This window comes from Nomascus leucogenys, chromosome 16 (genome assembly GCF_006542625.1).
Source record: "Nomascus leucogenys isolate Asia chromosome 16, Asia_NLE_v1, whole genome shotgun sequence".
Lineage (NCBI taxonomy): Eukaryota > Metazoa > Chordata > Mammalia > Primates > Hylobatidae > Nomascus > Nomascus leucogenys.
Window position 1 is genome coordinate 40,263,167 of NC_044396.1, and position 27,641 is coordinate 40,290,807.

At 37.6% G+C, this 27,641-nt stretch overlaps 1 protein-coding gene across 2 annotated transcripts in view; it reads right to left on the reverse strand.

Annotated features, from left to right (window-relative positions):
• PXDNL (peroxidasin like) overlaps positions 1-27,641 on the reverse strand; it is a 330,955-nt gene that overhangs the window by 145,679 nt on the left and 157,635 nt on the right. For both annotated transcript variants that reach the window (XM_030795454.1, XM_030795455.1), the window contains 3 exons: positions 17,077-17,148; positions 8,445-8,614; positions 5,660-5,777 (listed from right to left, as the gene is read on the reverse strand). In XM_030795454.1, the coding sequence (XP_030651314.1) occupies positions 5,660-5,777; positions 8,445-8,614; positions 17,077-17,148 (360 nt within the window). The remainder of the gene's footprint in view (positions 1-5,659; positions 5,778-8,444; positions 8,615-17,076; positions 17,149-27,641) is intronic.

Below are 27,641 nucleotides of genomic sequence, written 5' to 3' on the forward strand. Positions count from 1 at the left end.
TTTATGGCTAAGTCCTCAAGGCAATTGCAATGAAAACAAAAATTGACAAGTGGGACCTAATTAAACTAAAGAGCTTCTGCACAGCAAGATAAACTATCAACAGAGTAAATAGACAACTTACAGTCTGGGAGAAAGTATCCACAAACCACACATCTGACAAAAGCCTAATATCCTGAATCTACAAGGAACTTAAACAAATCAACAAACAAAACACAAATAACCCTATTAATAAGCGGGCAAAGTACAAGAACAGACACTTCTCACAGGAAGGCATACAGGCAGCCAACAAACTTATGAAAAAATGTTCATTATCACAAATCATCAGAGAAATGCAAATCAAAACCACAATAATATGCCATCTAGCACCTGTCAGAATGGCTTTCATTAAAAAGTCAAAAAATAACAGGTCTTGTTGGGGCTGCAGAGAAAAGCTAATGCTTCCACACTGTTGGAAATGTAGATTAGTTCAGCCACTGCAGAGAGCAGTTTGAAGATTTCTCAAAGAAGTAAAAGTTGAGCTACCATCCAACACAGCAACCCCATTACTGGATACCCAAAGAAAAATAAATCCTTCCACCAAAAAGACCCATGTGTCCATGTGTTAATTACAGCACTATTAGCAATAGCAAAAACATAGAACCAACAAAGGTTCCTATCAGTGATGGACTGTAAAGAAAATGTACTACATACACACCCTGGAATACTATGCAGCCATGAAAAAGAATGGAATCATGTCCTTTGCAACAACCTGAATGCAGTTGAAGGCCATTATCCTAAGTGAATGAATGCAGGAACAACAATGACAACAAACAAATACTGTTTGTCTTTACAAACTTACAAATATTCTCATTGTAAGTGAGAGCTAAATATTGTAAGTCTACAAACTTACAAATATTCCCACTTGTAAGTGGGCACTAAATATTGGGTACATACGGACATAAAGATGGGAACATTAGACCCTGGGGAATACATGATGGAGAGGTAGGGAGGGAGATAAGTGTTCAAAAACTACCTATTTGTTACTATGCTCACTTCTTGGGTAATGGTTCTGTCATATTCCAAATCTCAGCATCATGTAGTATACCTTTGTAACAAACCTGCACTTGTACCTCCAGAATCTACAATAAAAGTTGAAAGAGAAATAGAAAAGTCTGGTTGGTTTTTAAATCTCTTTCAAGTCATTGTCTTGCTCAACATCTTCTAATGGGTCTCAAAGTTTATAAACTGAAAGACCAAGTCATAAGTTTTGCCATTATTATTCAATCTTTTTCTATTTCTCCCCAAGGTAAAACCTTAATTCTCACGAATTTGCCCTACACACTTTCCTGAAACTAACCTTCATTCTGAGCTTTTAATTATTCTTTCTTCAGCCTGGCAGGTTTCTCTCATCTTTGAATCTATTCAGTTATTCTAAAATTACTTATTAAGTGCTGGTAATCATTTCATTTTCCTACTGAGAAACGTAAAGAATCTCTAAAATTATCTTGGCAAATGGCTGTTTTCTAAAACTTCTTTAAATTGTAATAAAAGGAAGAGATTTTTATGAAATCGATTCTTGGCTATGAGTTGAGGTTTTGTATCTTTGCATGTGATCAATCTTGATAAGTGTTCTATAACTGCTTGAAAAGATGGTATGGTTTAGCTTTGTATGTAGTAGATATCATCAGTGTTTTAAGCTATGTTTAGATATTGCTACTAATTTTTGTTCCTAATCTTTCTGGGAAAGCAGTATTAAAATTTCTTGCTATAATTGGATTTGCGTAAATATATCCTTATAATTCTCTCAATCTTGTTTTATTCTTCAGCAGCTATTTTGTTAGGTATGTAAAGGTTCATGAATTTTAAATTCAGGTGAATTACATCTTTTATCATTAAGTATGATCTAATGATATGTGATTACACTATAATAGTCTTACATCATCCTTATCTTGATCGGTATAACTTGGTGGATATATTTGTTTACCTATCGACTTTCCACCTCTCAGTGTCATAATGTTTCAGATACACCTCTTATAAATAGCATATAGCTGGATTTTAAAATTCAATATTATGTCTTCCAATAGACTATTGTTTTCAGTAATGTATTTAAATTTATTTCTGATGAGTTATTTTATATTTTCTCTTTCCCAAGCCTTTTCTCTGCCTTTTTAATCCATCCCTGCTTCCCTTTTGTGGATTGATGCAGTTTTCTTTATCCACTTTTTTTCTTCTCCTAGTCTGGAAGGATCTATTTGTTAGTATTCCATCTTAATTGTTAATAAGCACTCTTGACTTAACAGAATTCACAGTATCACTCTTCACCTCGAAAATGAGGCATGTAAAATAATTGAACTATGTTCTCTCTCCTTATAACTCTTCTATTAATATTGTCTAATGTTCTAATTTTTTCTTACTTTAAAGTTGTTCAGTCCTTAATTTAATAATCTAAGTGTATTCATATTTATCAACATGTTTAAAACTTTCTTTGTTCAATTTTGCTTTTTGCAAATCACATCTTTCTTATTGGATCAAACTCCTACTTACTGAAACACATCTACTTGTAGTTCTTTCAGCAAATACTCCTGAATAAAGCTCTATTCTTTGCCTAAAAATGTTTTTATTTTACCTTGTCAGATAATTTAGCTGGATGTAAAACTGAAGGAAATCAGTTATTTTTCCTTAACACTCTAAATATATTTCATTGTTTTCTGTCTGATGTAAAGTTTACCGCAAATATAAGTGCTGTACATTTGAAGGCAATCTGCAAATTACTTGGGAATGAACGATTTTTGTCTCTGACTTTCAATGTTGTGATCACAATGAAGAGTATAGATTTATTTTTTAAATCCTATTTTGGGATCAATATAATTCTCATTCTGAAATTTTCTGATTTTTTTTATTTCTGGATAATTCTATCATTACCTTTTCAAATGTTGCCTTTAGCTCATTCTTTCCTACTTGTCTTTCTGGAACTCCTACTGGATAGACACTTTGCATTGTAGTCTCCATGTCTCTTAACCACACTTAAATCTGGTTATTCCCACATACCTACTTTCTAATCCTCCAATTCTACCTCTGGTTGTGTTTAATCCACTCCTCTAAGGACCCTAAATCCAGATCCTCTCCAGGGGAGTAGAAAAGGATAATGATAATGAAAGGAAACATGGGTAGCTTCTGAGTTGGGGTATTTTTTCTTAGCCTGGTTCATGTTGAACAGATGTTTGTTTAAAATAATTTGCTATACCACACTTTATGCTCCATGCACTTTCAGGATATATATTATCTTTCTATAAAAAATACTCAACAGTAAATAATCAGTAAGTTAATAGTTGCTCATGTTAAACATTTCTTGTCATAAACTCTTCCCTTTCATCTTTAATTTTTTGATATAAAATGATTAACATTTTAACAGACATTTTTACCCATACTTTTCTTCTATTCTTTCTTTTTAGATTTCTTTGTTTTCCTTTCAAGTACATCTTAGCTTCTTTAGTCACTACATTTGAAACTTTTATGTCATAAGTCAAAACAGGCAATGTGATTTTTTCACTTGTTTCTTTCTAAATACTAGTGAGTGTCTTTGTAACCTTGAACACATCATTTTAAAATTTAAATTGTAAGAAAGCAGAAAAAGCAGTTTTAAGACATTTCAAGCAGCGATTTCTGTTTCTCAAGTGCACTTGAGCAATCTAAAGATGGAAATAAATTGAACACTTCTATCAATTGAAGTCTTTCTCGTGGGCTTGTTTCCAGATTTAATAGTATTCATAATTGCCTTCTATACAAGCTATTTTTAACCTACACTTACTAGACTTTTTACAAGAATTTAAAACACATGGCTGAGTTTCTGGCTACAATTATAAATCCAAATTATATACAAAAAGCAAAAAAATTGTATAATATACTTTAGAATGTTTTATACAGACAAGCAAAAAAATCAGAGTTGATTATACACGCAACGAAAGAAAATCAGTGAAAGTCTGTGCAAGAATGGAAGGGACATGTGAAAACCACGGTAATTATCATTATCATAACTAATGATAATATAATTGTCCAAGTGCTGTCATTGAATTGTATTAGGTATATAGTGCACTTTATGTTTCTATTTTATGCTAACTACCAGTTCAGTTTTAAAACAGATATACAGACCAACAGAACAGAACAGAGGCCTCAGAAAGAGTGCCATACATCTACAAATATCTGATCTTTGACAAACCTGACAAAAACAAGCAATGGGGAAAGGACTCTCTATTTAATAAATGGTATTGGGAAAACTGGCTAGCCATATGCAGAAAACTGAAACTGGACCCCTTCCTTACACCTTATACAAAAATTAACTTGAGATGGATTAAAGACAAACGTAAGACCTAAAACCATAAAAACCCTAGAAGAAAAGCTAGGCAATACCATTCAGGACATAGGCATGGGCAAAGACTTCATGACTAAAACACGAAAAGCAATGGCAACAAAAGCCAAAATTGACAAATGAGATCTAGTTAAACTAAAGAGCTCTGCACAGCAAAAAAAAAAAAACTATCATCAGAGTGAACAGGCAACCTACAGAATGGGAGAAGATTTTTGCAATCTATCCATCTGACAAAGGGCTAATATCCAGAATCTACAAGGAACTTAAACAAATTTACAAAAAAAAATCAAAAAGTGAGCAAAGGATATGAACAGACACTTCTCAAAAGAAGACATTTATACAGCCAACAAACATGAAAAAAAGCTCATCATCACTAGTCATTAGACAAAAGCAAATCAAAACTACAATGAGATACCATCTCACGCCAGTTAGAATGGTGATCACATTTAACTTTTTTAACATTTGTTATTACTATTTAATTTTATACTCACAGGTTTTTGGACTCATTGGTTTTATGTTTTATCAAACAGTACCATGAGCATAAAATAAATGACTAGCCATTTAAATAATTTTGCATGTTACTTTTGCCAGTTTGCTTAAATAATCCTATACTGATTTACCACAGGAAAGTTGCAATGTCAAATATGAAGTATCAGTCTAAATCTGAAATAACTTAGATTTGGCTATATCAAATTATATTCAGCTTTAAAACAAACTAGTTTGTTATTAATCCCAACATTTCCGTCTAGAAATAACACAGAATTATTTTAGTCAGTTTCAGAATCACTGAGGTCTGGAAATGTATAAGTTTTTTTTTTGTTTTTTTTTTTTGAGACGGAGTCTCGCTCTGTCACCCAGGCTGGAGTGCAGTGGCACGATCTCAGCTCACTGCAAGCTCCGCCTCCCAGGTTCACGCCATTCTCCTGCTTCAGCCTCCCAAGTAGCTGGGACTACAGGCGCTCACCACCACTCCCAGCTAATTTTTTGTATTTTTAGTAGAGAAAGGGGGCGGGGGCAGTTTCACCGTGTTAGCCAGGATGGTCTCGATCTCCTGACCTCGTGATCCACCCACCTCAGCCTCCCAAAGTGCTGGGATTATAGGCATGAGCCACCACGCCCGGCTGGAAATGTATAAGTTTTAAGAAAAAGGCCTTAACATAGCTTGAGTAAGTCAAAAGATAAAAGTTAAAAGGTATTTTAAGAAACTCTGAAAATTTTAGTAATTTCTTCTCTAGATAAAGGAGTTAAATTCAGTTAAAAAGATTGCTGGAATCAGAAAGAGAATCACAACCCATGTCCATGCTCAGTATTTACTTGTTGTGTATCCAAATAATCTCAGGTTTGGGGTTTCCTTCCGCCCGGCAGGTGAAGTAGACAGTATTTCCTGATGGTACCTCCACATCCTGGGGCTCAAAAGTAATTCGGGGGCTCTCTGCAACAAAAGAATTATTAATATATTTTTCAAAGATACAAAATTATGGCCTTCCAAGATGCTGAGAAAGAGATATAGGCAATTTAAATTTATTTCTACATTAAAGTTTTACACATCGAACTGCATTTACCCGGTAATACATGTACCAGGTTAGAGATTAGACATATATTTGACTTATACTTTAGCAATTTGAAAGATTCACTGCACAAAGGGATCTCCAGTGAAGTAAATTAAGTAAATTTTCCTGTGCTTTTATTTCTAGGAGCTCAGTACAACCATATTTATGGAAGGAGTTTGATTTTATGGGTCAATTTTTCAAACCAAGTACTTAAACTGAGCTTGCAGTTTTGCAGGCACTCTTCCTAGACAATTAGCCATCTAAGCACCCAACCACCCACTTTACACAATTTACAACAAGTGATATGTCTAGACCTCAAACCTGGTTGAGCAAAATTCTTATCTATGTAAATGAATGATTCCATCTTCCAATAACAATTGAGTGGTAAAACATGAAAACACTTAAATTATTTTAATAAGAAGATGAAGTGATTGATTTTGTAATGAATCAGGTAATATTATTGAACTTAAATTATAAAGAACAATGTACAAAAGGGACTTTTAGTTTTCTATAGTTTCACCTAATTCTCTTTAAACCTTTCTAAATAATAAAACTCTTCCTTTTATAAGTGCCTTATCTGAAATTTCCTGTCATTAACCATGACTATTATGTCTGTAGAACATTCTGTAGATCTTTAGTAATCTTGCTTACTTCATTAAAAGTCCACATAATTAATATCTTGGCTTTATTCTTTTTAGATAAATGATTTTATTCATTTGTGTAATTTTTAAAAAATAATTCAACATCAGTTATGTGCCAGACAAGGTGCTAGGACTAGTGATGAAGCAGTGTTCAAAATAGACAAGGTCTCTGTACCAAGGGGTTTACAGTTTCATGGAAGCAGTAGAAAATAAACACACACACACACACACACACAGACACACACACACACACACACACAAATACATATTAACATATGCGGCAAATGCTTAGATGGAAAATAAATGATGTTTTGATGGATTATAAAAAGGGACCTGATTCAGTATGGAGGGATAGGCAGGTCAGTGGGAAGGGGGTTTAAATGAAGGCTTTCCATGTAATTCATATTTAAGAGGAGGACCATTAAAAGAAGTAGAATCAGAATATTGTAGGCAGGAAAGACAGCATGTAAAAAGTCCTTGGGTTGAAGAAAGGCTTAAGAACTTCCAGAATGGAGAACACTGAGGTGGCTACAACACTGAGAAAAGAGTAAGTGACTGGAGGGATAGCATTAGGAGATATACCTCATGTTAAATGACGAGTTAATGGGTGCAGCACACCAACACGGCACATGTATACATATGTAACTAACCTGCACGTTGGGCACATGTACCCTAAAACTTAATGTATAATTTTAAAAAAAAAAGAGTAAGTGACTGGAGAAGCAGAGTGTAGCCAGGAAGGACCGTACAAAAATAATCAACCACGTTAAGAATTTTGTGCTTTATTTTAAGCTAGGAACCTATATAAGGATTATGGGTGAAGAAATGATGTAATAAGATGTGTTTTTAAACAATTTTCCCAAACATAAAGGAGCAAGAAAAATGAAAGCTGGGATATCAGTTAAGATGTGAAGCAATCCAGCCAAACTTGACTGTGGTTTGAACTGGAAGTTAGTAGTAAAGATGGGAGCTATGGACAAGCTTGAGAATTTTTTGGCAGTAAAGACCAAGTCAATTTTCTTCTCAATTTGAATATAAATTAATTATATTAATATGATTTTTAATTACTTCTTTAGAGAAATTCAAAAAATGGCTTGCCAGTGAGGGAGTGGAAAGCAAATTTTGCTGTAATTGCAGCAGTCATGTGAGTGAATCTCCAAGACACTGAATTATCGCACACACGCACACACACACACAAAGGTATTCATTTATTTCTACTTAAACCGAAATATAGGAAGAGAGATACATAGAGATATATTTCTATATTCACATGAAAAGCTTTAAATGAAAATCAAATAATATTGTAAGCAGCCATAATAAATTATTTAGGTAAAGGTTACTGCTTTAGTAAGGTTGTCAGAATATAACCATATGCTTATTAAATCCAAGGTTTCCATTATTTAAAAATTTACAAAGAGATGGTAAAACTGATTTTCATTATTTTAGTCATATTCATGGTCCCATTATACATTTAAAAAAGCAATTACTGGATTTGTTGAGGGGCTTTCTCAGCAATGAATATTAGCAATTATTTGATTTAAAGTTGAAACCCCTAAATTACTGATTATTAACACTAAGTCATACCAAGGAGTAAGTTGAGATTTTAATGTTGGACACCACTTCTGGTGACCTTGTTGAAAATCAGTTTTCTCAATATTTCTCCTCTGAAATTATGGAAATTAGATTAAATGTTCCTCAAAGACTCTCTGAGCTCTTAATTTTATGTTGATAAAACCTTCTTTAAATGAAAATGCAGATGATGGAAAGGAAATTGGCCATACCTTTACCACATTCCTTAAAAACACTTTCTGAACACGTTCTTCTAAAATGCAATATTATATAATAAACCTTTAAAAAAGAGAGCAAATGAGAGACATTTCTCTTATGTACACATTGAAATTTACGTACGGCAATTGAATTCCTCTACTGTTACTGAAGCAACTGCACGCCCATGGAGTCTCCTGGGATATTCACAGGTAGCTGCAGCCTGGGTGTGGCCGTGTTGGGCAAAGCCTTGTAAAAGCTCCCCCAGCCACATCAGATCACAGTCACAAACCAGGGCGTTGGAATCCAGACGCCTAGGCATGCAGGCAAGAAGTACAACTGTTAAAAGGGACTATTAATTTCTATGACGAATCTTTTGAGTGGTAATATTTAATTTCCCCTGATTTACCTTGTCTGTTACATTTTTGACTCCAGGATTCTATTAACCAATAAACAGATTTTAAGAATCACTTAACTCATTGCATATCTTGCACAGAGTAGACACATTTTCAAATTAACCATGTTTTTGAGAAGCCACTTTAAAACTGGAAAAGCGGTTTTCCCTTAATGTGCACTATGTCTATTATAAATAAATAATTGTGAGTTGAAATGAATCCTTATTTGTTTCAGAGAAATGTAGAATTAAAACTGTAAGTATGGCCCGGTGCAGTGGCTCACACCTGTAATTCAAGTGCTTTGGGAGGCCTAGGCAAAAGGATCACTCGAGGCCAGGAGTTTGAGACCAGCATGGGCATTCTAGCAAGGCTCCCTCTCCAAAGATAAAAATTTTCTGTAATTTCTTTATAGTTTCAACTTTTATTCTAGATTGAGGGGGTACATATGCAGTTTGTTACCTGGGTATATTGCATAATGCTGAGGTTTGCGGTCCTGTTGATCCCATCACCAAAGTACTGAACACAGTACCCAATAGCTTTGCAACCCTCACCCCCCTCCCTCTCTTCCCTCACCAGTAGTCCCCAGTGTCTATCGTTGTCATTTTTATAACTATGAGTACCCAATATTTAGATCCCACTTACAAGTGAGAACATATGGTGTTTGGTTTACTCTTCCTGCATTAATTCATTATTTCATTCTTTTTTATGGCTGTGTCTACAATTTTTTAGTTAGCCAAGCATGGTGGCACCCACTTGTAGTCCCAGCCACTTGGGAGGCTGAGGTGGGAGAATCACTTGAGCCCAGGAGTTGGAGGCTTCAGTGAGCTATGAAGGCACCACTGCACTCCAGCCTGGGTGACAGAGTGCCACCCTGTCCCAAAAGCAAAAACAAACAAACAAACAAACAAACAAAAAAGCTGTAAGTACTGAAGTGTTCCAGTTTGCTTTGTTTATGTGTTATGGAACAAGGAAGCTGTAATGTGGTGGTGGTATTTCAATATTTTTGGATTACTCAAAAGAGTGGTAGAAGCTTTGCTGCCCAAAGGAGGCTTATAAATGTGATGTGTGATCCACGCAGCTCCCCCAGGAGGTTGGCTTTTTTCTTTTGTAAACTCCTTGGCATCAATATGGATAGGCATGTGTTCTCTGTGTTTTCCACTTGCTCTAAAGGACAGAAGCCAAGCTTTCCTTTTTTATTATGCTCAAAGTCCCAGTTAGAAGGTCCCCCTCTGGAATTGCCACATGCAGACTGTAACACGAAGGTGATGGCTCTTTTCATTTCTTTATGGTGTTTCCTAAGATAGGCACACAAGTTATACTATACTTCACTAATTTTTCTAGCATATTTTTCCTCATGAAATAAAATAGATCACCAAAGAGATTTATGGTATATACCTCCATTCTTGCCAAAAGATGTGTGGCAAGAAGGTACAGAAATGATTAATACTTTTTTTCATTTCTCCCAATGGGTTAAAAAGGGAGCTTTTGCTAAGTAGAATTCACAGGTCTGCCTATGGTGGCAGTTGGATCACACTCTATGCAAGGAAGTCTATCAATACAAGGGTAATGTGAACATATTTTACGATAGGTGTTAGATTGCTTATACCTGATTGTAAGAAGTAGTGTCCAATGCGACTGGAGGAGAATACAAAATGCCATAATTTTAATAACTTTTAATCAAAATTAGTCAGGCACAAAAAGTCCTTACAAACATGGAAAAACAAACACACAAACACAAATTAAATCTAAAGATACCAATTTGCAAATAAAAGAATCACTTCAGTGTATTAATTTGGGAATTTGCATCAATATCACGTTACTGAAAGAGACAAACCTGAAAGTAAAAAAATTGTACTATTCTCTGGATTTAGAAACTAAAACATTTCCTAAAACAACTGTATACATTTTAATAAATTTAAGAAAGTTTTATTATCTGAGAGTTTTGTAAAATGTTTTGTAGATACCCAATTCATAAGACTACTTTTTATAACTGTATCTAAATTTTATTATATTACCCTGAAAATGATAGCTATATTTAGTAGCTTTAAATTGCTAAAGGGAAAAGATTTGCACTTATTGAAAAGTTAGTTAACCATCTAGATATTATTTGCTTAATGTTTCCAACAAGACTTCACACTAACGTGAGAATATAAAGCCATGGCTAAAGTAGGGAATTCTGTCAGCCTTGTCAGGAGTGAGGTGTAAGTCATAAAAGTCAACTAGCACTTGTTCAGGACAGCGCTGTTGGTTCAGTGGGCCTCGGATGTTCCTTGTCACTGACTGACTTATTGTACCAGCTACGTGGCTATAAAACAGATCTAGTTCAACAGTATTGTGTTCAAAGTTCACGTTTATATTTTGAGTTTGATTTCTTGTAATTTTATCAAGAAGAACATACAAGAACTTACTCCTCTAAATATAAAGGAGTAAGTTCTCGCTTCAGCATCACCATGATGTTCCTCTGAGTTGAACATAAGCAAGGATGTGAATACACATTCCCTGGGAGCATCCCGAGCATGGCAGCCTCACCATGCAGTTGCCCCATTTCCCAGAGGTCATCACTGCTTGCTCATCACCTTCCCTCAGTCATACCTTCCCTTAACGTCCTCATGCTTATGTGTTTTGGTAATAACTGAGCACAGGATGTCATTTCTTTCTAATTATTATTTTCAACTTAAGATATCCATAGTGGGGATGCAAAACATGAAGAAAACAACAAAAGGATACAGATTTTCACTTGCCAGTTGAAAAACTCTTTTTATGTTTGGAAAATAATCTAGTAGTAAAACTATACTTTTATATGATAATCTGAGTAATCTTTATAAATAATTTTCAAATTTATCATGAGAAAACATTTTCAAAATTTTGCCTATAATTTAGAGCCATGAATATTGAAAACCAAGAAGCAACAGAGTCAATCAATAAGAAAGATGGTTCTTACGAATCTTTATTAGACTATAGTAAATATTGAATACACTATGTTTAAAATCATTATCATTTTACTGTTCTCCATTTTGAAAGTGCTCTTACATCAAATATCATACCAAGTATAATAAATGAAAGCCCTCTGATGGTATGCAGTCAAGAATCATGGCACTAAAATAATTACTCACTTGGAATATATTCTCTGCTCAATGAAAAATTTCAAAGGAAAAAAGTGGTGCTAGGTAATTTAATCTTTTCTATTTGAAAACCTCACTTGTACTTACACAATCCCATTCACTTAAAGATCCAAAAACTCTTTTAAACAAAACAAAATCAAAAACATTTTATTGATTTTTACAGTCCACTTGTGAGGAGTGTGGTTGTCATGAGTTAGAAATGGTATGGTACAGATGGAGAACCCAGTGTCGGGTGACCCTTCAAAGTGCCACACCCGGAATCAAGGGCAGAATTCCCGCTGGTTTCTCTGTCCTCACAAGCTATCAGTGAATGGACACTCCTCAGTTGAAAAACTTTATTGTTGAAGGTGGAATTCATTTAATAGTAGGTGTAACCCTCTATTTTCTCCTGTATTCTGTTGTTCTCATCTAAATTGTAGCCTAAATAGGACAGAAGTTGAGGATTTGGAATAAACAGGTGCCCAGTTTCCACCCCATCTTGGACCCATCAGGATTTCATGGACCCTGAGCAGGTTGCTCTAATCATCTGTATATCAGTTTCACATAAAATAAGTCCATAACATAAAGATAGTTTGTCAAAATAACAAACTAAAAAAATCATCTTAAAACATTTGGAATAAGCACAGTGCACGCATGTAAGGTGCATACTGGCACATCAATGTAAGGAAAACTCCCTCGGCCTCTTTATTGGCAGCTATTTTTGCATGTGTGTTCCAGCAATGCAGTGAATGCTGTTTCAGTAAATGTAAGAGGAGGCTAGGACAAAAAAGCTGCTACTAAGATTTAACATGAAAGAATAATAAAAAGAGATTAGAAAAAACTAAGGGATTTGGCACTTCAAGACTTTCTCTGAGTCACAGAAGGCAAGAATGACCCAGATAGAAATTTATGTAGACAAGAAACACTGCATGGGAATTATAATTGCAAATATACAAAGACAGTGACTCTAACCATAACTGATGTAACAAATCCAAAAAAAGAGAGAAAACAGACAAGTAGAAAATAATACACAATATTTCTCCCACCACAAAAATGGAACATCCTATGACCCTGTTACAAAATGTCTTGGCATTTTGCATATCCTACATAGGATTGAAAAACAAGAATAAATGGATGTGTTATTCCAAATGGCTGCTGCAGCCACTTCTGACAAGTAAGAAAACTTTGGCAAAAAAACAGAGTCATCATGGATGGAAATGGAAGCCATTATCTTTAGTGAAATAACTCAGAAACAGAAAGTCAAATACCTCATGTTTTCAAGCTTACAAGTGGGAGCTAAATAATCCATGCACACAGACGTAGGGAATGAAATAATAGACACTGGAGACTCAAAAAAGTGGAAGGGTGGGGTGGGGGTAAGGGATGAGAAATTATCTAATGGGTGCAGTGTACACTATTAGGGTGATGGTTATACTAAAAACCCAGACTTCACCACTATGCTACATATCCGTGTAACAAATCTGTACTTGTACCCCTTTGCAGATAGATTAGATAGACAGATAGATATGGTCAGTTGATGACCATATCCAAGACTTTTGAGGGCTTTGATACAATCAAAGAACACCAGGAAGACTGGGAAGCAGCATTATGTGTGTCTGACATGAGAATTACCAAGAAAGTAGGAAATAAAGACTTGAAGAAAAGGATTAGGAGTGGGTGAAATGCCTCCTTGATTAAACTCAAAGATTGCAAGCATTATTTCTGGGCACAAATTGGGCCTGGATTTATTTTCCTCAGGGCTCTGATTTTTACTTAATCATAACATTCTCTTGCTCAGGGATCTGTGTCTAGGAACACAATATTAGAAGAGCAACCACAACAAAAGTGGCCTCTGTATTAGGCCATTCTTGCATTGCCATAAAGAAATACCTAAGACAGGGCAATTTATAAGAAAAGAGATTTAATTGGCTCATGGTTCTGTAGGCTGTACAGGAAGCATAGTGCCAGCATTAGCTCTGGGAGAGGCCTCAGGAAGCTTTTACTCATGGCGGAAGGAGGAGCAGAAGCAGGCACTTCACACGGTGAAAGCAGGAGAAAGGGTGGAGGGTGCCACACTTTATAAATGACCAAATCTCAAGGAAACACACTCAATATTGGGAGGACAGCACCCAGCCATGAAGGATCTGCCCCCATGAACCTCCCATCATGCCCCATGACTGACGTTAGGGATTACAATTGCACATGAGATTTAGAGGGGAGAACATCCAAACTATATCAGCCTCTAATATGGTTTGGCTGTGTCCCCACCCAAATCTCACCTTGAATTGTAAAAATCCCTACATGTCAAGGGTGGGGCCAGGTGAAGATAATCGAATCATGGGAGTGGTTTCCCCCATACTGTTCTCATGGTAGTGAATAAGTCTCACAAGATCTGATGGTTTTATAAATGGGAGTTCCCCTGCACGGGCTCTCTTGCCTGCTGCCATGTAAGACATTCCTTTGCTCTTTCTTCATCTTCTGCCATGATTGTGAGGCCTCCCTATCCATGTGGAAATGTGAGTCCATTAAACCTCTTTTTCTTTATAAATTGCCCAGTCTCATGTATGTCTTTATTAGCAGTATAAGAACAGACTAATATAATATATTGGTACTGGGAGTGGGGCACTGCTATAAAGATACCCAAAAATGTGGAAGGGACTTTGGAACTAGATAACAGGAAGATGTTGGAACAGTTTAGAGGGCTCAGAAGCAGAAAGAAAAATGTTTGAAAGTTTGGAACTTCCTAGAGACTTGGAGGGCTCAGAAGACAGGGAGATGTCGGAAAGCTTGGAACTTCCTAGAGACTTGTTTAATGGCTTTGACCAAAATGCTGATAGTACCATGGACAATAAAATCCAGACTGAGGGAGTCTCAGATGGAGATGAGGAACTTGTTGGGAACTGGAGTGAAGGTCACTCTTCCTATGCAAAGAGACTGGTGGCATTTTGCCCCTGCCCTAGAGATCTGTGGAAATTTGAACTTGAGAGAGATGATTTCAGGTATCTGGTAGTAGAAATTTCTAGTTAGCAAAGCATTCAAGAGGTGACAAGGCATAAAAATTTTGGAAATTTGCAGCCTCATGTTGCAGTAGAAAAGAAAAACCCATTTTCTGGGGAGAAATTCAAGCTGGCTGTAGAAATATGCAAAAGTCATGAGGGGCCAAAGGCTAATCACCAAGACAATGGGGAAAATGTCTCCAGGGTATGTCAGAGACCTTCACAGCAGCTCCTCCCATCACTGGTCTGGAGGCCTAGGAGGGAAAAATGGTTTCATGGACTGGGCCTAGGGCCCCCCGATCTATGCAGTTTCTGAACATGGTGCCCTGCATCCCAGCTGTTTCAGCTCTAGCCATGACTAAAAGGGGTCAACATACTCCTGAGGCCATTGCTTCAGAAGGTGCAAGTCCAAAGCCTTAGCAGCTTACATGTGGTGTTGGGCCTGTGGGTGCACAGAAGTCAGGAATTGAGGTTTGGGAACCTCCACCTAGATTTTAGAGAATGTACAGAAATGCCTGAATGTCCAGGCAGAAGTTTGCTGCAGGGGTGGGGCCCTCATGGAGAACCTCTGCCAGGGCAGTGTGGAAGGGAAATGTGGGGTTGGAGCCCCCACACAGAGTCCCTACTGGGGCACTCCATGCCTAGTGGAGCTGTGAGAAGAAGGCCAACATCCTCCAGACCCCAGAATGGTAGATTCACTGACAGCTTATACTGTGCACCTGGAAAAGCTGCATACACTCAACACACCCCATGAAAGAAACCAGGAGGGAAGCTGTGCCCTGCAAAGCCACAGGAGCAGAGCTGCCCAAGACCATGGGAGCCCACCTCTTCCATCAATGTGACCTGGTTGTGAGACATGGAGTCAAAGGAGATCATTTTGGAGATTTAAGATTTGACTGCCCCACTGGATTTTGGACTTGCATGGGACCTGTAGCCCCTTCATTCTGGCTAATTTCTGCCATTTGGAGTGACTGTATTTACCCAACACTTGTACCCCCATTGTATCTAGGAAGTAACTAACTTGCTTTTGATTTTACAGGCTGATAGGCAGAAGGGACTTGCCTTGTCTCAGAAGAAACTTGGACTGTGGACTTTTGAGTTAATGCTGAAATGAGCTAAGACTTTGGGGGACTGTTGGGAAGGCATGATTTGTTTTCAAATGTGAGGATATGAGATTTGGGAGGGGCTGGGGTGGAATGATATGGTTTGTCTGTGTCTCCACCCAAATCTCATCTTGAATTGTGATAATCCCCATATGTCAAGGGAACTAAATCATAGGGGCAGTTTCCCCCATATTGTTCTCATGGTAGTGAATAAGTCTCATGAGATCTGATGGTTTTATAAATGGGAGTTCCCTGCACAGGCTCTCTTGCCTGCCACCATGTAAGACATTCCTTTGCTCTCTCTTCATCTTCTGCCATGATTGTGAGGCTTCCCCAGCCATGAGGAACTGTGAGTCCATTAAACCTCTTTTTCTTTATAAACTACCCAGTCATGGGTATGTCTTTATTAGCAGCATGAGAACAGACTAATACAGCCTCCGAGGCCCATGATGGATACACCTGTGTGAGTTTTCCACTATGTGCTCTCTGACTGACATCTGGGAAGCAGGCATCTAGCCTTTTCTGATAACTGGAACTTATACTTGTGTTTGGGGTTGAGGATTAGTTGGGGGGCGGTAAACACAAAATAAAGACATCAACAGTGTAGAAGGCTACACACAGATGGGAGTGAAGAGACAGCTGGAATGAAGGAGGGTGGAGACACAGGTGGAAAAAGTGATGGACATCAGCCCATGGACCACAGCAGGGAAGCTAGGGAGAACACAGACCTTGCAAGCATGGGGATTTTTGTTTTGTTTTGCTTAATGTAGGAGGAAATGAGTAGGAAGACAACTCTGTACAACAATGGAAAACTGAAGCCTGGCCCGAGGAGTCAGACTTTCTTTGGAACTTCTCACATCTCTTATCTCATAAAAAAGTTAAAGGAAAAAGAAGTCTTGGGAGTCTTTAGATTTAGCCAGCAAGGATATTACAGAGAAACGAGGAAAATTCTATTTTCAATACTCCTTTTGAATATCACTTCTAAGAGAATACATGAAAGTTCAGAAGACTATCTGGGTTCTCTATCGCTCTGCAGTTAACAAAACCATTTTCTCCCTAACATGCTAGAATTGCAATGTCTTTCACAGGAAAAGCAGGAGAGGGCAACCAACTATTGTTTGGGATTGATTTTGGAGGAAATTTTATAAGGTTTTTGTGTTAATGCACTTGCTTTCACTTACAATCTTTTTAATGAATCCAGATTAGAAAAGCTCCCAGCCGGAATTTTAGATAATTTGTTGTTATGCAAAAATCTGAAAAAGAAAAGATAAACTTTAATCACCATACAATAATAATAAGTTTGACAAACAAAACCTTTATTTCACCTAACTGTGAATCCAATACCTTTTTTGAAATATTTCAGTGAGAAAGGGCAAACAGAAGTCAGAGTGTCATTTATACAACCATCTGTTTTAAAGATTTACATATCTCTATCTACCACTACTGTATGGGTATTTTTTCACATCTGTGTACTTTTGATTTTTGTAGTTTACTTAGTTAGAGATTACAAATGCTAAAGAGAAATACATAAAAATAAATATTTAAGTATGAGGAAATCAAAGTAAATAGTGTATTCATTATCAGCAGGCAATGTATACATATATCAAATCAGCATGTTGTACACCTTGAATGCATACAATTTTTATTTGTGAACTAAATATTTTAAATTTAAAAATAATGGCACAGGCCAGGCATGGTGGCTCATGCCTGTAATCCCAGCACTTTGGGAGGCCAAGCTGGGTGGATGACTTGAGGCCAGGAGTTCAAGACCAGCCTGGCCAACATGGTGAAACCCTGTCTCTACCAAAAATACAAAAAATTAACCAGGCATGGTGGCAGGTGCCTGTAATTCCAGCTACTCCAGAGGCTGAGGCATGAGAATTGCTTGAACTGGGGAGGTGGAGGTTTTAGTGAGCCGAGATTGTACCCCTGCACTCCAGCCTGGGTGACAGAGCAAGACTCTGTCTTGAAAAAAAAAAAAAAAAGGCACAGCAATATATGACAACAGATGCCTACAGATGTAGCATGAGTAACTGCTGTAATCCTGCAAATGTGGGATCACATGGAGATGTGCAAGCTCTGCCTGTTGCTTACTGGCCAGCACAGTTTTGCTGATCCAGAGTCCTGTTGGGTGCTGCTATGGTCACTGCTCAGCCAGCCATTTCTACATGTCCGGGGCTGGATCACAGAGAGGTGCACTTATGAGGTCATGCCCCATGCCAGGTGATGGAGGGTGATGGGAGAAGGAGAAAATCCAGGCCTCAGTACTTCTCCCTCTCCTTCCACCCGAGCAGTCTTGCACTGGCTTTGGCTCCCTCCATGCTGCCTTGGCTATACCCATTCCCCTCATTATGACCAGAGAAATTATGACCAAGAAAAGCACCAGCCAGGGACCGTCTAGTCACCAGGACTACTGAATACATATTTGGCAAAGAGCCCATGTGTGAACAGAGAAAACACGATAGTCTCTGCAATATAGAGAAAAGATGGAGACCAGTTTTCTTAAGACTCAAGGATATGAGCATAAATAATCAATTTATATCTTAAACTTAACAATTAGCTACATCCAGCCACTTTATGAGCTGTACTTCATGACTAGTATCTCTGTCACAAAATTAAATAAAATCATGGGCCATATTTTCTTATCAGTGTCTTGGCTTTATGTTTTTGGCTTTATTTTAGCTGTATTAAGTGTTAAGGTCAGGGGGAGTGAACTGGGCCAAGCTAGTTCTACTATTTTGGGAACTTGAATTTCACTGATGCACATCTGAGAAGATAAAAAGTTTTCCTGATCTTTCCTATTTTGATTCCCTGTGCTTATCTTTACCAGCCCCATCTAATTCACCCAACTCAGAAGCAGTGGCTAGAGAAGAAATGATGACATGAAGATGGATATTGGCAAAGACTCTCTTCTTGACCAAACTCTACTCAGGTTCTCCTGAGCTCTTTTCCAACTAGACCTGACTTTTGGATTTCCATGTCCATCTCTACATTGTCCAATTTTAGCAAGAACCCTGCTGCTAAGTTTAACCAACACCTCCCACCCCTTGATACCTGAAATTCCTCATCCCCATCATTTCCCAGGTGATATTTGATCATCACCAAGATCATCACCCTATCCTGTTAAATAGGGTCAGCCTGAGCCTTTCTCCTAGTGTTTCCTCTAATTTTCCATCCATTGAGTCCACCCTGCTCCTGGGCTATCAACTCTCACTTGCTCGTGGCATATTTGGAGTTCAGCCCAATCTTTCTCCCCCAGTGCAAAACTCCATTGCACTGGTCCCCATACCTATCACCATGGTCCCCCTTGAATAATATCTTTCTTGCCATGCTTTAACAAGTATTGTTGAATAACCTTTTCTTCAACAGTGTGCAGACGGATGACACAGTAATTCTCATTCTCTACCACAAGCCCTAGCCGTATGCCATTTCCTTATCTTGGGGAACACTGAAACAGAGTTTCATGATGGAGAAACAGCTTATAGTAGATTGCACTGAACCTCGGGAAAAGCCAAATTACCAGGACAATTTACACCTGCTTTATTTTTGCTAGGTAAAATGAAAGCTTTCTTCATTATTTTATAAGTGGTGCAGTTCTGCAAGATAACAACAGTAGAAAGACTGTTGTTCTTTCTTTAAACGTACTTTAGAGGCTGAAAATTGCATCCATGATTGAATATTGAAAGATATTATCTATTTTCCAAGCCAAGCAGACCAGAATTAATTGCTTAACAGGCAAAACAAATCAAAAGAAAAGTAAAACATTTCCATCATCACAGATTTTGAAGCAAGGTATGTAAATATTGAAAAATCATTCTTGAATTTTTTTCTTAATTTTGTACAAATGGTAACAAAATATCCAAATTAATGATATTTTACATCAGTTTATATCAAACATGTTATATGATTCCCAAATCAGATATTACTGCTACTTGATATTTCTATAACAACTTGCTTTCAAGCAGATTAATCTAAGTCTCAGTCCCTTTATGTATAAAGGAAAAATTATGATAATAATAATTGTCATCGTTTATCTCCTAGAATGCTATCCCAATAGTATTCAGTAAATTAAAACAGTAGTACTGTTCCAGCAGTACTGATTTGCATGGGGTGCAAAAATGTATGCTTGTAGTTTCCTTTTTTTCTTTCTTCTTTCCAATTTTCCTGAAATTAATCTTCAAAACAGTTCTGCAATGTATTTGTTGATTTCTGCTTGTAGATGACTTTGATTGCTTTACTCCCAACAAGAAGCTAAAAAGCACTTCTTCCTATGTTAAAAAGTTTATATATATATATATATATATTTATTTGTTTGTTTGTTTGTTTGTTTTTTAGACGGAGTCCCACTCTTGCCAGACTGTAGTACAGTGGCACAATCTTGGCTCACTGAAACCTCCGCCTCCTGGGTTCAAGCAATTCTCCTGCCTCAGCCTCCCAATTAGCTACAGGCGCACGCCACCATGCCCAGCTAATTTTTTGTATTTTTGTAGAGACGGGGTTTCACCATGTTGGCCAGAATGGCCTCCATCTCTTGACCTCGTGATTGGCCCGCTCCAGCTTCCCAAAGTGCTGGGATTACAGGCACAGGCGGGAGCCACTGCACCTGGCTGAAAAGTTTATATAATTATTTGCTGCTGCTGTCTTCTGTCAAAGATGCTTGCTCAAAAAAATGATATTTGAGCAGTATCTACTTTTATACAAAGTTTATACAGAGTTTATACAAAGACTTGTCTCCTTTCTGTGACAGAAACATGCGTATTATCCAAAAAAGTTAAGTCATGAATGAGCATTTTCCTCATAAATGTTCTAAGAAAGTAAATCTTCTGCCTAAGGTTTAGGTTAATGTTTCAAGATGTATCCCTTGAAAATCCAGGAGACTTTTGAGAAGTAGAGTAAAAGTAATATTCAGCTCCTACTCCTTGAGAAAACTTTGTGAAATGGCCTCAGCTTTAGTGAGGTGCATACCAGATAGAGAAAACATTGTCTAGTCTGGTCGACTCCGTGTACTTTAATATCAGCCATAAATTTTTAGCCAAAAAGTCCAAATTCTGTAATGCTTGACATGCTTTAACGAAAGCGCTACTTCAATTTTCTGCCTGAGCACCAAGCTCTAAAGTGACTTGAACATTTTAAACCACATGGCTCCACTAAATGTGCTTGGATTCTTTTGCTTGGTAACATAGTAGTAAGAAGTTGATTGTGTTTGAAGATAAGACTTATCTTTTGGAGAAAACCTAACTTGGTAAAGTGAAGATTTTCAAATCAATCCTTCTTTTAATAGAAAAGAGGAAGATGCAGGACTTTCTTGATTGTATTGAGATCATGACTGCATTGAAAAGAATATTCCTACCCAGGTGTTAGAGGTTAGTGCTTATGAATGTAACACAAAGGGGCTTTTGTCAAATCATAACAATAAAGAACCATTCTAGGCATTGTGCTGCTCCTGCTGAATGCACATTACTCGACTATGTGCAGTCTGCAGATAAAGTCATGGTAAATTTGCTTGAATTTAGAAATGCCTTAATAGGATAATTTTAGCAATAAAAATATTATTTCAGCAAACAAATTTCAAAGTTACGGGGAAAAGAATTTCAGTCCAAAATAGTGAAGTAGATATGCAAATCTTCCTCAATCTCTTTTGAGTCTCCACTGAAATAATTACCAGGATGCTTACTAAGAACAAATATATCCATATTCACCAAGAAGGCAGAATGTGGAAGGTCACGGACAGATAAGAGTATTCAGCAAATTCTGGAAAAATAAAATACATGAGAAAGTGTTGACAGATGAAATAGGAGAGAAAGCTGCAGCCCAGAGAATCCTATGAGGCAGGAGCAATCTGACTGTGTGTTGCCCAGAGGCCCCAAACAGTTAAGGCAGGGGCAGAGGAGGGAGAAGTGAGATTGTAAACAAGGGTTCACAGAGACCTGGATGGAGAAACACAATAATTAGTAGCCACCATCCATACAGAACACCAACAGCTAAGAGGAAAATGTTATTGACATAGTGATAGATGAGATAGACATAGAAATAGAGATTTTTTTCCAAAGAAATTGAACAAATTGAAAGAAGAAAAGTAACGGAATTTTTGTGGAGCTGAAACTGAAGAGAAAAAGCCTTCCCCATTCTGGAATTTTAGGAAGATAAATCTGCATTTTACATCCAATTGTTCAAACTAAAATTTACACCAAAGGGGAAATTTTGTAAGAAAATAAACTTATCTAAAGGAGAGCAGGTGAAACTCACACTACCAATTGAAATGCTACTAATTTCAAATATCAATAGACAATGAAGAATCACAAGGCATGGGAGGTTAATTAGGAACATGAAAAAGAAAGACCAAGATTTTAAAAAAGGAAAACAATGCCAGAAGAAACAGGGAAATTCTAAGAACTAGAGAAAAAAAGTAAGAAAGCATTACAATTATTACATGTACTCAGAGACTTCAATATATATCATACTTATAAAACAAGGATAAGTTTCTATAGAAGATAAATAGGAAACAAGAAAGATCTCTAGGAATTAAACTCTGATTAAAAAATGTTTTTATGTAGTAAATGTTAAAAATTAAGTAAAACATACCAGGTTAGGAATCAAAATGACAAAATAACAGATATTATAAAACAAAAGATAAAAAATATAGAGATCCAGATGATCTAATATTCAATTAAGGTATCTCTAGAAGAGAAGACAGAAAGGATAAAGGGAAACATAGTTAAATAAATCATTAAAGAGAATCTTTCAAAATTGTGGATGGATTTGTCTTTACATTGAAAACTCCAATAACTGAAAAGTCTCATTCCTTGATGTAAATTTATAAGATCTTATTTTTACTTTAACTATATACTTATTTAGAGACAGGGTCTCACCCTTCACTCAGGATGGAGTACAGTGGCACAATCATGGTTCATTGCAGCCTCAACCTCCTAGGCTCAAGCAGTCCTCCTGCCTCACCCTCCCAAGTAGCTGAAACTACAGGTGCCTGCCATCATGCTCAGCTAATTTATTTTTATTTTTATTTTTTGTAGAGGTTGGGTTTTGCTATGTTGCCCAGGCCAGTCTAGAACTCCTGGGCTCAAGCAATCCTCCCACCTCAGCCTCTCAAAGTGCAGGCCATTATATTTGGCCTGTAAGATTTTTTAAAATAAAGAATAATCATAAAATTTTAAACCTCTCTGTGAAAATAAAATTGATTTCCTATAAAATAGAATCATAATAGGCTAGAAGAAATAGAATGGACTCTTCAAAGATCAAGGGAAACTTCTTGAACTTATAATTTTATAACAGATGACCTATCAACTAATTATGAGGAAATAATACATACAATTTCAGGCATTCAAGGATTATCAAAACTGTCTCCCTTAAGCCTCTTCATAGTAAATTTTTCAACATGTATTCCAGCAGAAAAAAGAAGTAACACAAGAAAAAGGAAGAATGGAGACCAGAAACCTTGGACTTCACTCAAGCAATTAGTGAAGGAAAATCCCAGGTTGATGGCAGATGACACTAATCCTAATGAAAAGCCAGTTCAAATTAGAAGACAGGGGTGTCTGGTGTAAAAGAGAAATGACATGGTTTATATAATTTGATTGTATAAAAAATGTGAAGATATTGCAAATACACATAATGCATTTAGAATGTCCAGGAAAAGCAAAAAATATATATGAAAATAACAGTTCAAATATGAACCAAAGACATGACATTATTTTAAATAATTTAAATCACACAAGAAAATTGCCCTTTTATTAAGACAATTATTTTTGAAGTGGCCAGATTCATAATATTTACACATAGAGAAAGAAAGAAAATCTGAGCATGCTTCCTGATCCTACAATAATTTAGTTAAAATAATATATACTTTTAATTGTTCAAGGTAATTTATGGTCAACAGCAAGAAATTTCATTGTAGTTGCAGGATAAGCATGTTGAATATCTGGGTAATATAAAGATAATAACATAGCTAACAGAGTGAAGATGTAAAAGGGGAAGAAAATGCAAGTAAGTATGGGATTGGGTAGTAGTTTCAAAACTTTAAATAAAGAAGACAGGCTATCAAAATTAATGCAACAAGAATTAGAAGGTCAATTACATACCAATGAATGGACTAAATATGTGAATGTATATATATATATATTTAGTGGACCTTCTTTATGAGTCATATATATATATATATATATGTATATATATATATACATATAGTTCACTCATCAGTATGTAATTGATCTTCTATGTGTGTGTGTGTGTGTGTGTGTGTGTATCACACATGGATAGCATAAGCAAGATAAATCCTCATCTTCAGAGTGAAAATTGATATCTTCTACAGTAGAAAATGAAAGAAATAAAAATCTATTACCCAGCTGTGATGGTTAATACTGAGCGTTAATTTGATTGGGAAGGCTGCAAAATATTGATCCTTGGTGTGCTTGTGAGGGTGTTGCCAAAGGAGATTAACATTTGAGTCAGTGAACTGGGAAAGGCAGACCCACCCTTAATCTGAGTAGGCACCATCTAATCAGCTGCCAGCATGGCCAGAATAAAAAGCAGGCAGAAGAACGTAAAAAGACTAGACTGGCTTAGCCTCCCAGACTACATCTTTCTACTGAGCTGCATTCCTCTTGCCCTCAAACATCAGACTCCAAATTCTTCAGGTCTGGGACTTGAACTGGCTTCCTTGCTCCTCAGCTTGCAGATGGTCTATTGTGGGACCTTGTGATAATGTAAGTTAATACTCCTTAATAAACTCCCTTTTATATACATCTATCTATCCTATTAGTTCTGTCCCTCTAGAGAGCCCTAATAACACTAGACAATTACGATGGCAACAACCAAAGAATATAAAAGAGAAATACCTAAAAGAAGCTGCCTCTGGAGAGAGGGTCCAAGCTTGAGTTTTCTTTCAGGAGCACTATTGTATGATATGATTTGATATCACATGTCTGTACTACAAGGTTAAAATAGATGCAAATATATTTAGACAATAGGAAAGAAACCAGAAGCTAAAACTTTTTTAGTTAGTCCATTCCCTGCCTTCCAAACCCATTCATGGATCCCAAGCTAAGAAGTCCCTTCTATAAAGGCAAGCCCCAGCACCATTGCCATGGGCCTGCCTGCCAGGGCTTCCACACCTCCCCAGGCAGCAGCACTCTCCCCTTCCCATCTTTGCAGTTTTCAGGGCTGCTGTTGGTGAGGATTTGAGTCTTGGTGGTTTATTGGCTACACAACAAAAATACAAGGCTTGGTGGTTTATTGCTACACCACAGGAACACAAGGTTAACAATGTGACAAAAAAATTTCCACCAAATTAAAGTTGGTGTTCCAGGTGTTTTGAAGTTATTAACCATTGTGATGCTAAATCTTGAATCCATCTGTCTTGCACCAGGGCTGTCCTGCACAGGGCTGGCTCCCTGCTCACACAGGTTAGAGCAGAAAAGGAGTAGTATAACACACATTCCTACCTCGTTTCCTATTCATGATCACATGCCTCCAGCACAACGCAAACAAAAGCAAACCATGTGATTTTATGCCTTGCAACTGTTACACTTCTATAGGCAAATGAGATTGCAGTAACTGCATAAGAAAGTGATTAACTGGCTCTTCTTAGCCTTTAATTTTACTGATCTATTTTGTATATTAATTAAGGGCATCCTTTTTTAAACATAAATTTTTAATTCAAATTTTCTTTTAGGGAAAACATTTTTCTGCTTAAGGTCAGCTACGTAATTCTGCATTTTCTTTATTTTCAGAGAGAAATAGCATATCATCAGCTAGATACAATAAATTTATTGGGGTGGAGCCAAGATGGCCGAATAGGAACAGCTCCAGTCTACAGTTCCCAGCGTGAGTGACGCAGAAGATGGGTGATTTCTGCATTTCCAACTGAGGTACCGGGTGCATTTCACTGGGGAGTGTCGGAAAGTGGGTGCAGGACAGTGGGTGCAGAACACTGAGCATGAGCCGAAGCTGGGCAAGGCATCACCTCACCCGGGAAGCGCAAGGGGTCAGGGAATTCCCTTTCCTAGTCAAAGAAAGGGGTGACACATGGCACCTGGAAAATCGGGTCACTCCCACCCTAATAGTGGGCTTTTCCAATGGTCTTAGAAAATGGCACACCAGGAGATTGTATCCCGCACCTGGCTCAGAGGGTCCTATGCCCACAGAGCCTCTCTCATTGCTAGCACAGTAGTCTCAGATCAAACTGCAAGGCAGCAGTGAGGCTTGGGGAGGGGCGCCTGCCATTGCCAAGGCTTGAGTAGGTAAACAAAGCAGCCGGGAAGCTCAAACTGGGTGGAGCCCACCACAGCTCAAGGAGGCCTGCCTGCCTCTGTAGACTCCACCTCTGGAGGCAGGACACAGACAAACAAAAGGCAGCAGAATCTTCTGCAGACTTAAATGTCCCTGTCTGACAGCTTTGAAGAGAGTAGTGGTTCTCCCAGCACACAGCTGGAGATCTGAGAACGGACAGACTGCCTCCTCAAGTGGGTCCCTGACCCCTGAGTAGCCTAACTGGGAGGCATCCCCCAGTAGGGGCAGACTGACACCTCACACGGCCGGGTACTCCTCTGAGACAAAACTTCCAGAGGAACAATCAGGCAGCAACATTTGCTGCTCACCAATATCCACTGTTCTGCAGCCTGAGCTGCTGATACCCAGGCAAACAGGGTCTGGAGTGGACATCCAGAGAAAACTCCAACAGACCTGCAGCTGATGGTCCTGACTGTTAGAAGGAAAACTAACAAACAGAAAGGACATCTACACCAAAACCCCATCTGTACCTCACCATCATCAAAGACCAAGGGTAGATAAAACCACAAAGATGGGGAAAAAACAGAGCAGAAAAACTGGAAACTCTAAAAATCAGAGCACCTCTCCTCCTCCAAAGGAACGCAACTCCTCACCAGCAACAGAAAAAAGCTGGACGGAGAATGACTTTTGAAGAGTTGAGAGAAGAAGGCTTCAGATAATCAAACTACCCCGAGCTAAAGGAGGAAGTTCAAACCCATGGCAAAGAAGTTAAAAACCTTGAAAAAAAATTAGACGAATGGCTAACTAGAATAACCAATGCAGAGAAGTCCTTAAAGGACCTGATGGAGCTGAAAACCAAGGCATGAGAACTACGTGACGAATGCACAAGCCTCAGTAGCCGACTCAATCAACTGGAAGAAAGGGTATCAATGATGGAAGATCAAATGAATGAAATGAAGTGAGAAGAGAAGTTTAGAGAAAAAAGAATAAAAAGAAATGAACAAAGCCTCCAAGAAATATGGCACTATGTGAAAAGACCAAATCTACATCTGATTGGTGTACCTGAAACTGACGGGGAGAATGGAACCAAGTTGGAAAACACTTTACAGGATATTATCCAGGAGAACTTCCCCAATCTAGCAAGGCAGGCCAACATGCAAATTCAGGAAATACAGAGAACGCCACAAAAATACTGCTCGAGAAGAGCAACTCCAAGACACATAATTGTCAGATTCACCAAAGTTGAAATGAAGGAAAATTGTTAAGGGCAGCCAGAGAGAAAGGTTGAGTTATCCACAAAGGGAAGCCCATCAGACTAACAGCTGAAATTCTACAAGCCAGAAGAGAGTGGAGTCCAATATTCAACATTCTTAAAGAAAAGAATTTTCAACCCAGAATTTCATATCCAGCGAAACTAGGCTTCATAAATGAAGGAGAAATAAAATACTTTAAAGACAGGCAAATGCTGAGAGACTTTGTCACCACCAGGCCTGCCCTAAAAGAG